General features: G+C 36.9%; 2 protein-coding genes across 10 annotated transcripts in view; one reads left to right on the top strand and one right to left on the bottom strand.

Annotated features, from left to right (window-relative positions):
- LOC132176295 (protein Iojap, chloroplastic) overlaps nucleotides 1-3,029 on the top strand; it is a 13,213-nt gene extending 10,184 nt beyond the window's left edge. Inside the window, exons 3-5 of one of the 3 annotated variants that reach the window (XM_059588460.1) lie at nucleotides 1,307-1,445; nucleotides 1,560-1,648; nucleotides 2,676-3,029. In XM_059588460.1, the coding sequence (XP_059444443.1) occupies nucleotides 1,307-1,445; nucleotides 1,560-1,648; nucleotides 2,676-2,797 (350 nt within the window). In that variant the 3' untranslated portion in view covers nucleotides 2,798-3,029. Of the gene's footprint in view, nucleotides 836-1,306; nucleotides 1,446-1,559; nucleotides 1,649-2,442; nucleotides 2,634-2,675 lie in introns of those variants that run through there. The other 2 variants (XM_059588461.1, XR_009439505.1) reach the window with 2 other exon arrangements.
- A 1,473-nt stretch (nucleotides 3,030-4,502) lies between these two features.
- LOC132174865 (uncharacterized) lies at nucleotides 4,503-10,195 on the bottom strand. Of its 7 annotated transcripts, none has more exons than XR_009439377.1 (5): nucleotides 9,849-9,999; nucleotides 7,702-8,788; nucleotides 6,739-7,122; nucleotides 5,268-5,386; nucleotides 4,503-5,052 (listed from the first exon to the last, which is right to left on the bottom strand). XR_009439377.1 is itself a non-coding variant. In XM_059586589.1 (5 exons), coding segments are annotated over exons 3-5 (1,431 nt in total). In that variant the 5' UTR covers nucleotides 8,747-8,788; nucleotides 8,935-9,118; nucleotides 10,010-10,195; the 3' UTR covers nucleotides 4,503-5,050. The 7 variants fall into 7 exon arrangements, 6 of the variants coding, with proteins under 6 accessions (XP_059442572.1, XP_059442570.1, XP_059442569.1 ...); XM_059586589.1 differs by lacking the exons at nucleotides 5,268-5,386; nucleotides 9,849-9,999 and adding exons at nucleotides 8,935-9,118; nucleotides 10,010-10,195; XM_059586587.1 differs by lacking the exon at nucleotides 5,268-5,386 and adding an exon at nucleotides 8,935-9,118.
- Nucleotides 10,196-10,395: the final 200 nt, after the last annotated feature.

Genomic DNA, 10,395 nt, shown 5'->3' with positions numbered 1-10,395 from the left:
ATGAGGAAGATGAGTAGCCCACATAGAGTAGGTGGTTTATAAAGATAATCATGAGTTTTAAGTATCACATTACATAGTTACTAGGTTAAACTAAGCTTTATAAGGAATTCTAGGAAGACTCCAAATTGATTAATCATTTTGGAGTAATAGCGCAAATGTGGCTAGTGTTTTTTTCTAGGTCGTTATAATGGTATCAGAGTCACCTAGTAACGCCATGTCATGTGGTACTGGAGCACTACATGACATGGCCCTGACGAGGACGTTAGAAGTTTAAGAAGGGGAGTTTGTAACACCTTAGTTCCATATTGAGAGGATGAAGTATAGCCCACATAGAGTGGGTGGTCTATAAAGATAGTCGTGAGTGTTAAGTCTCATATTGCCTAGTTACTAGGTGAAATTGAGCTTTATAAAGAATTCTAGGAAGACTCCAAATTGACTAGTCATTTTGGGGGTAATAGTGCAGATGTGGCTAAAGCTTTTTCCTGAGTCGTTACTTAAGTACACATGAAATATACAAAAGGAACACCAAAAAAGAAAAAACAAAAAGAACAAGAAAGAAAAAACAAAAAGAACAAGCCACCCGCAGAAACCTAAAGGAACGGAACTACAACAAACCACCCACAAAAGAAACCCTAAACCCACAAAAGCAACCTGGGCTTCATCATCACACTAAGAGAACCTCCAGGATATATGCTGGCCCCAAGCATGAAATAAATTAGTTTCTCAAACTCCTGAAATCACACGATGTTATAAAGTTCTCTGAAGTGCAAGTCTACTTTGGAATGATATGGAGCAGGGAAGTGATGAATACTTCAGATGCTATCTCTACACTGGAGTAAGCTGAATTCTGATTACGAATGGTTTAGCATATTGCATTTCTGCAACATTTGCACCTTGTGCTAAGATTGTTTACTCAAACTTCCATTTAAGTTCTAACTGGGAATTTGAAAAGGAAAAATACATATTTCAAGTTGCCTCTCCATTTCACCTCACTGGTGAGGTAACATTTCATTAAGTATTTTGATTCTAGCTACTCTCCTCTATATCCTCATGACATGATATACTCTGGAAAAGAAGCGATTTTTATGATCCTCTTCAGTTCACTGTTCTCCTTTACTAAATGAGGTGTGCTGGGGAGTGGCGGCTATGTTAAATATTTATCAATTTTTCCTTTGTTTGAATTCTTTGTTATAGAGTTGATGTACACTAATTATATTTGATCCTTATTGTTAAAATGCTGAAAGCAGAAATAAAAGCGATATACCCCACACTACCAACTTAAACCTGTTTCTTGCTGTCTCTGTAGTTGCTGTGGAAATGGCTAAGGTTGCAAGTGAGGTGAAGGCAGCTGATATAAAGGTCCTCTTTGTGAAGCCTCTTGTGTATTGGACTCGATTTTTTATCATTGCCACAGCGTTCTCTCGCCCTCAGATTGATGCTATTGGGTATGGCTCCAACTTTGACGATGATCTTCATATCTTTTGTTGGGATAGCCTAATCACGGTTCAGTGTTTTCTATCAATGCTTTAACTGTCATTTTGACTTGCTTTGCAATGTAGATCGAAAATAAGAGATCTAGCTGAGAAGAAGTATGGGAGAGTTCCAACTGGGGACACAAAACCCAACTCATGGACCTTGTTGGACTTTGGTAAGTGATCTTGCATTATAATCCAGCAGTTCATGTCCGTTGCGATGTTAAAGAAGAAAGAAAATTCTTGTTACCATTGGTTGTGACCATGAGCTTTACCACCTATTTGGTTTGAGTTGAGGATTTCGTGTGCAGTCTCATTTCATATGACCTTTACTTACCTTGTACATTTTTTTTTTTTTTCACTTAACCCCTATCAAGTCAGCTGCAAGATCTGTCACAGCTGAACAGCCACGTCATTTTAGATTACAAAAAAAAAAAAAATTGTTGAGTTGATATGTAAGTAACTATTGCTTTTTTGATCTTTGGGGCGGTGTTAATAATGTTTTCTTTTTTCTTTTGGTGGACACATCCATAGGCAACTGAGATTTATCTCTCTAACAGGCCTATTTTCTGCGCTCCATGAATGCCACCTTTGCACTAAACTCAATCATATTAATATACTCAATATAAAATATTTTCGTTCTGTCTAGATCTTCCTTGTGAACATAACATGTCCTTTTCATTTTCATTAGTAAGCTGGACTCTTAGATGGCATCTCTTGGTTGTTATATTGTTCATTAACCAACCTTTTGATCAGTACTTGGTTGTCTTTGCTTTAAAAAGAGAGTGATACAATGTATGCTCTGGAAATAAATCCACTTATCATTTCTATCACTGAATTTCTCTTGCTGTCTGCTTGCTGATAATAGGCTATAAGTAATCATGAACATAGATGTGTACCAAACTATTTGAAATGCGGAGTTTCAACTGTTACAGTGCATTTATCTATAGTTTATTTGGGATATTTATAGGCTTCTTGCAAGAATTGAAAAAATGGATCTATCGTTAAACCTTGGTCAAGTCAGTGAAGTTCAGGCCTTACCACCCGCCGCTAGCAGAAGCTAAGCACTTGGGGTGTGCTTATTTATAATATCCACAGAACGATTTAGGTCATTGTTCCAACTACAACTGATTTAAACTGCTGAGACTTTCTGGTTTGCAGTTGTAAACATTCAGGTAAACTGTTGTCTTGTCTTGGTGACAGGTGATGTAGTTGTCCATATATTTCTTCCGCCACAAAGAGCTTTCTACAACTTAGAAGAATTCTATGCTAATGCAACACCCATTGAGCTGCTTTTTGATAACCAACCACCATTTCGCAGTTGAGAACGTTATGATTTGATAAGCTTGAAACAAGGCTGCAGCAACATTGCTGATAGTGAGTAGTGGCCACAGCTTGCTTGCATGAGATGATCAACAATTGTCAGTGAGTAATTAGAAGTAAATTTTTTATCCCGACTCCAGCTACTGTAAAGATGAACTCATTATTATTTTTAGAGTAAATTTCCATTTGATTCCAATTCGATTTTTTTTAATGGATAAGTTCGATTAAAATTAAGTCTAGTCAATGGAAAATGACACTATTTTGTACGTCAGGGTGTAGCAACACCCATTACATCCAATGGCAAAAGAGGCCTAAAATTTCTCCCTTATATTGAGATTGATATATATATATATATATATATATATATATATATATATATATATATATATACTCTAGGGTGAACATTGAAGTGATGAGTTTGTGGACTGAGAATCAGTAGGCAAAATCCTGCTATCAGTTCCGAACTGTATCCAGTTGAACCAACTATTGTTTGTCGGTTTGGTTTCGATCAGAGACGTCGTGCCGCCATCCCCATCAATGATTGTGGGCGGAAGAAAAGGTTTTCCCCTTGAAGCCTTAGCTCTAGAAAGAGCTTGAATCAACAGTGTGTTTTAAACTCTAAAAATGGTAGAAGGTAAGCTGAAGAAGAATTGTGTAATATCATTGAGAGAGGTCTTCCGTCTTTGTATATATATAAGTTCATACACCTGTTCTATTGATTTACAACTGATAAAAATACAAGACATACAAGGTTTTGACATCATTAATTTTTTATTTTTCACTCGTGGTTAGGACTGACAATTTTTTAAATAGGTCGCGAATTCAACACAAAGTCATCACTAAATATGAAATTAGCATATTATAGAATTTTTAGTTAGAATTTGACTCATTTAATTAAATAAATGGGTTGTGTTAAAGTTGATTTTTATAGTTTTATATGCTTATGCCTCGGTACCACTCAAACTTAACACGTGAACATGAATTGCCATTGCCACCCTTATTGCAACTAAGATGGTCTCTCTAAAAACTTATGGAATACACCTAGGATAAGCTCTAGAAATATCTCAAAACCCTAGCATACTTAAAATATTAGGTGTCAATCACTTTCCAGAACCTAGGCACCTTTATCCGTATTATAGATATGGCAGTTTAGGCTACAGTAGAGCTTACAAAAATCAAAGAGAAACATAGCCTTGAGACTCACACAGATCCTAAGGGTTGTTGCTCATGCGGTACAGTTTTCCTTTGATTTTATCACATTAGTAGTACAAAATGAATAATGATAGAGACCATTTTTTTATCCTTTCAAAGTTGATGTAATTTTTAAAATTACTATTGAATTTGGAATAAATCACTAATGAATTTTGATCTAATAGTGATTCTAAAAACCACGTCAACTTTGAAAGACAAAAAGATGGCCGGTAACATTACTCAATACAAAATATTCTGACTTTGCAGTGCTGGTGACATCATCAATAAAGAAACAGTGAAGAGTGTGCTGCATCTATGAGAGCAGTTGGCTAAACAGAGCATGATGACCGATCAAAGTGCAACCCATTTTATTAACATAGGTAACGGCAGCAGCAGTAGTCTAGAATGCATCTGCAAATGGACATTCAACACGCATCATCTAAAATGTTTTAAAAGAACATGTGCGGTGTAAGATGTGGCAAAAGAAGGAAATATATATTGATGAAAGCGAACAAATGCATAATATGTCTTCTATAAATAAATGAAGAAGTTATGATTCTTTTTCTAAGTAACTGGGAAAAGAAGAATAAGATTGTGAGGAATCCTAGGTTTAAGCACAATGTACAAAGATTACCAACGGTCAACATTGCTACTAGCTCTCCATCCAACGTTCTCACCTTGAGTTGGATGAAAATACAATGATGGTTGCTTTCCAAATGAAAACAAATCCGCCACATTTTCTCTCCTTATTCATTCCTTTTCCACAAATCAGTCGTAGACGTTTTCCATCATAAATTGGGCAGTCTCTCTTGAGATTGGTCCTTCATAACAACGCCAAGCTCTCCTAAAAATTACATATTTACAGATATCTATCACCGTCTTGTGGATGACGCCTCGTCCTGAGTTAAACTTGCAATGAGAAGCAGCAACACAACCCAGGACGGAATGGTATAGGATTCAAGCAAACCAGTCACGGGCAAGTTCAACTAGGAAACAGTTCCTGCAAACCATCTACTCACAAGCTGATCAAGGGTGGCCACAAATTTGAAACTATGGACATTGATTCCTGCACACAAGAATTTGTACACCATTTTTTGTTAATTGCAACCAAGGGAGAACCAATGAGATCAACCACAATATAGAAACAAAAACAAAAAGTTTCAAAAACAACAACAGTTATGTTCCAGGGTGTAACATATGAAGCTAGTTAGGTGACTGTTACAAAAATTTTGTAATGAAACTTGGATAAAGCTATGTTTTAATAAAGATCTGGAGGGAAACCTCATTTCTCTCTTAGAGCACAGACTCTCATATGCACCCAACTCCAGGCCATTCAAGAGTAATACTGAAGATATGCGTTCACAGGATTCAACATTCAAGATGTAGATGATGTAATTCTCCTGAGTATATAAAGCCAATTACCAAATGACCAATTCAACTGTTCAATTGTGAAATCATCTTCAACAAGATAACATCTGATGATAAATCTAGATGCATCAGACTCCAGAAAAGAAACATAGTTAACACCGTTCAAACAAAACCAAAGGGAATATACACTCGTGTGCATGTGCATCAACAGATTCAGTCACCCAATAGGAGTCTACTCATATACTAAAGTTGTTCCTGTACAGAAATAGCTTTTTGATAAGACTTGCTTATCGCAGATGACTGGGCATATGCATGCATGAGTGTACCCATGATCACGCATAAACCATATCTTAACATGTTCATATAGTTATAAGATATCATAGTAATAACGTACAATATGAAAGTCAAATGATCTAGTTACTTGCTTTTATTCATCTTAGAAATGAAAATGGCATGAGACACTTGAGGACACAACACTTACATCCACCCATATCTAAAACTAGTTCTTTAACAAATATGTTTTCCTCAATTGACCTAAAAGTGAAGATTAATAAGAATAATGTGTTTATTGTCAAGAAAATCATACTCATTATTCCCATACTTCATTTGACATCTGTCACACCAATGCATATGAATCGATGCTTCTTTTTTGGGTAAGTAAAGGACCAGATACTCAATAAACATGCATCATTCAAAATTTTATATTTAAGAAGACAGCCAATGTCCTTCACGTCTAGATTTTTGGGACTTGCCACTTCCAAGACCCCATGTCCATGAAAACATCACATTCGTTGCTCTTTGTTAAACACAGTACTTTCTACTTCAGCTATAGCACTTTCTATCAAATAATTATGGTTCCTGCCGAAGAACTACCATTTTAAATCCTATCAAATAATTATGGTTACTTCCACATGCATTTGAACAAGCAGGTAGCAAAGCAAAGAGAACCATAAAAGGGCAAAGAGAGAAAGATGGTAGCAAAACTTCTTATTACTTGTAAAATCTGTTCAACTCATATATAACCCAATGCTGGTACCTACCTAATCTGAGAAGATATGTACTACTTGGTGCAAAACCAATTTAACAATATGTGCTGTTTTTAGTGACTCCTTTATATAGATAGCTATATGAATACAGACAACCAAATACATGCATGTTGTGGGTGGGTTTATAGTAAGGAATTTGCAATTTGTAACAGTCTTCAGGCAACTATTTGACAACTGTTAAAAGATTAGTGATATGACAAACTTAACAATACTTGAGAGGTAGCCAGCTCATCTTTTCAGTTTGTAGTGTTTGCATGAGTAAAGCAAAGAACACAGTTACAAATAGCATCTAATACATAATGCATTGCAATGTGGATATGAAACTTGAGGAGAGTTACAGTTACAATTAGCCGAGCGTTGACTGGCCTGTCCAGGTTCAGTTAGACTTAACTCCATATCATGAGTAGCTGTCCAACCAGGTTCATATGCTTCAAGGAATCCAATCTTTGCCTTATTAGGTAGATCATGGGGATGAACAAATGGTACTCCAGGTGGCCACCCAATCTCCATTCTTATATTGGCACATGGGCTATCTAGCGTGTGAACATGACTTTCACATTCCTTCAGGTTACAAAACCTCAGCTTGATCCCCTTCTTATCAGCAATATCCTGAACCCTCTCCTTCAAAACTCTCTGAGCCTCAAGCCGTAACCTCTTGGAAGGTGGCAAAGGTTTGCTTCTTGAATCATTCTTCCTCCTCCTCATCAAGGGCTTCATAGATCCTGTACCAGCATTTCATCGATGCAAGGACCTGCTGTTAAAAACTTCCCGCTAAGGGCTACTCGCACAGAAAAGAAGTAACATATTTTATGCTCCATGAATGTCAACGTAAAACGTTTTCTGTAAAACATTTTCAGCATTGTCCAATGTTTGGCAGCACTTGGAGAACTTGGTCAACCATAAAACATCGCCTTGTTTCCCGTAAAATGGTTTTTTTAATTGTAAAATATTTTACATCTACAACTCATCTCTACATACATTTTTAATGCGTAAAACGGGAAAGCAAAGTGTAATTTACCCTTAATTTTTATATTATTAACTTTCAACTCCAATGGTGGTATCAGATTTAAGGTCATGACCCCATTATCCTTCATCAAGAAATAAAAGGTTTACAAGATACAGAGATATAAAAAGAGACCAGCTGGGGGTATTAAGTGCTCTATCTATTCATTTGCGAAGTTGATGTTCAACAAGTCATTAGCAGAAAGAGGCTCATGGAATTGGATTATAATTAATTTATGGAAACATAAAATCTACTGGTTAAGCAACGGAAAGCTAAATATCGTTAGAATGCTGCCTACCATCTTGGGCTGTAGGAAAATTGAAACACTGGATATTCTGCCTGTTAAAGAGCTGATCAGTTGGGTGGGATCTCTGCATGAAGTCATCCACCGATACTGCAAGCTGGAACTGAGCTTCAACCCCGTGACCAGCTGCTCTCATCTGTGAGCAACTGAGACTGGTCATGGATCTGGGCATGAGTTTGAAAGCCAAAGAACATCGTCCATACATGTTTCCCTGGGGACTATTAATCTCTGTTCTGTGCAACGCAGGGTTGACATACCCTGCTGTTGCCTGATACAGTGCAAGCCCAGGATAAACAATGGCTTCTTGAGGACCAAGATCTTCATCCACTACCATCCATCGGCCATGAATATCTCTTATATGTAAACCTGCCTTATCTGACTTAACAAGAGATATCAAGCTTTTATCAACTTGGTGATCGTGGTCAGGATACATAACCAACTGGCCATCCTCTTGGGTTGCTAAATTATGGTGTTGTGCTCCCTGAAATGATGTCCTCGCATGACAGCAAACAGACAATACCGAAGATGAAATTTCCCGATCTCTCAGGGGAACATTATCTAGTATCTCAGTAAATGGAGAGCTGCGCAAGTTCAAATAGAAGCTGATGGCATCCAGAATGTCCCGAGCTGCCTTTCCAAGCAGAGCAAATATGTCTGGCAAACCAGCTGGAGGGAACTCCATTACACTGTTGGGCTCATTAGGAGTCAGGCCTGGCCTGTAATCATAAGTTTCTAGCCACAGCTGAGGATCTGCATAATATCCGGACGTCTTGCACCACTCACGAGAGTCATTGGTATGCATCATATCCGTAGCTGGGCATGATGCTCTTTGGTGATAGTATAGGCGAGCAGAATCCAATCCAGATCTTAAAAGAGCCCCATCACTTGCAGGAAACTGGATGATGGCAGCAGAATATTGAGCTAGTGACTGTGACAAAGTCGAGACTGATAATTTATAAGAATCAGAAGCAAGCCCTTCAGAGGGTACTAGATCAGTGAGCTTCACACGACCCAAAGACGGCAGGCCACTGCCTGCCATGAAATCCTTTCAGTATGCCAGCTGCCTGAGTCTGAATGGATCCTGTGCAGACCATTGCAAATTGGGTGAAAATTGGCATCAGTCATAGACAAAAAGCAATTATCATCTATCATGTAAAAAATAAAACATAATTCACTAAGACTGATGCAAGATATTAAGGTAGCCAAATAAATTGACATTCCACTCACCAGAAAACGATTAAAGGACTGGAGAATAGATGAATCATAAGAAAAGGGGAAAAATATGTATGCCAAAAGTTGCTTTAGTTGGTTATCTGCTCTCAGCTAGAAAGGCCAAATGCAGCAGTGCAGTTGACAAGAATTACTCAATGACCAGCTGATGCAACAATATTTCAACACCATGAAACAGAGGCTGAAAAATATGACATGGACACGGATGATATTGTTATTGACATAGGAAAAATTTGGGGAAAAGATGTAAACATATTCGAATTCAAGTAAGTGCAAACCAAAAGAAATGGATGAATGAACACTCTGGAAGTCTGGATGCCAATGATTAATAAAAGATTTTGTGACACTTATCACCAGCATACAAAAAAGAGTAAAATTATAGTTTTTCATAACTATTTTAAACTCCAGGCACTAAAATATGTCTGTAGAATTAGAAAGGCATGAATGCAAAAAAAAAAATAATAATAATAATAATAATAAATAAATTAAAAAAAAAAAAAAAAAAAAGATTGAAAACAACAGAAAACATTTCAAACGAACCCATAACTTTTTGCACGAAGTTCCTCCCATGTGCATAAAGCATGTCTAGCTGGAAGAACACAGTGAAGTAGCTTCATCTAGGATTCTTACTCCTTACATGCTTCTGATTTAATTATTGTAACAATGCAAAAAATTGGGTGTAAAATTCATGTTAATAATGGCAAACTAAAGCGACCAACCTACAAAAAAATAAAAAATATTGCACCATTCTCGACAAATGCTCCCGAAAATGCAAACCCTTAAACCATTTAAGGTCAGAAATTTGCTGCAAGAAAGACTTCCCCAATTATTTGAGCCTCCTTCAACTCTCTTAGCCAAACAAATAAAAATAGAAAATGAAAAAAAAAAATAATAATAACATAAACTAATACCTTCAACCATAATTCCAAATTCATCACGTAATTGCCATTTCTTACAAATTACATTCACGAATCAAACATTGCTGACCGCAGCAAAACAACCATGATATATACACAACAGAGAGAGGATTTCAAAAAAATAAAAAAGAAACAGAGAGAAATAGAGAACTGACGTGAATTAGGGTTTGCAGAGGAAAGAGAGATGAAAGGCTTCGACGCTTAACGGCAGAAACTTTTTTCCTGCGTATTAACGGCAGAAGAATTTGGTATCCTCAACCTCCCCGTCAGTTTTCTCTCAGTTACTGTCAATTGCCACATACTCTGCCACGTGGGCGAAACGCGGGAAATTCGGGCGCACTGCATCTTTGGTACCTGAAGTTTTGGCAAAGCGGCAGTTTCCTGTTCGCTATAAAAGAAAATTGACGGCTGCTTTCGTTAAAATAAAAAATAAAAGCCATATATGTAAAATTGGTACTTGTGATTGACCTAAATTATAAATTACTTCTTATGGTATAAAAAATTATTTATAGGTCTATATAGTTGGCTTAAATTACAAATA

Source organism: Corylus avellana, chromosome ca3, assembly GCF_901000735.1.
Source record: "Corylus avellana chromosome ca3, CavTom2PMs-1.0".
In the NCBI taxonomy this organism is placed as follows: domain Eukaryota; kingdom Viridiplantae; phylum Streptophyta; class Magnoliopsida; order Fagales; family Betulaceae; genus Corylus; species Corylus avellana.
Note: the sequence above shows the minus strand (reverse complement) of the source record. Positions and strands in the feature narration are given on the sequence as shown.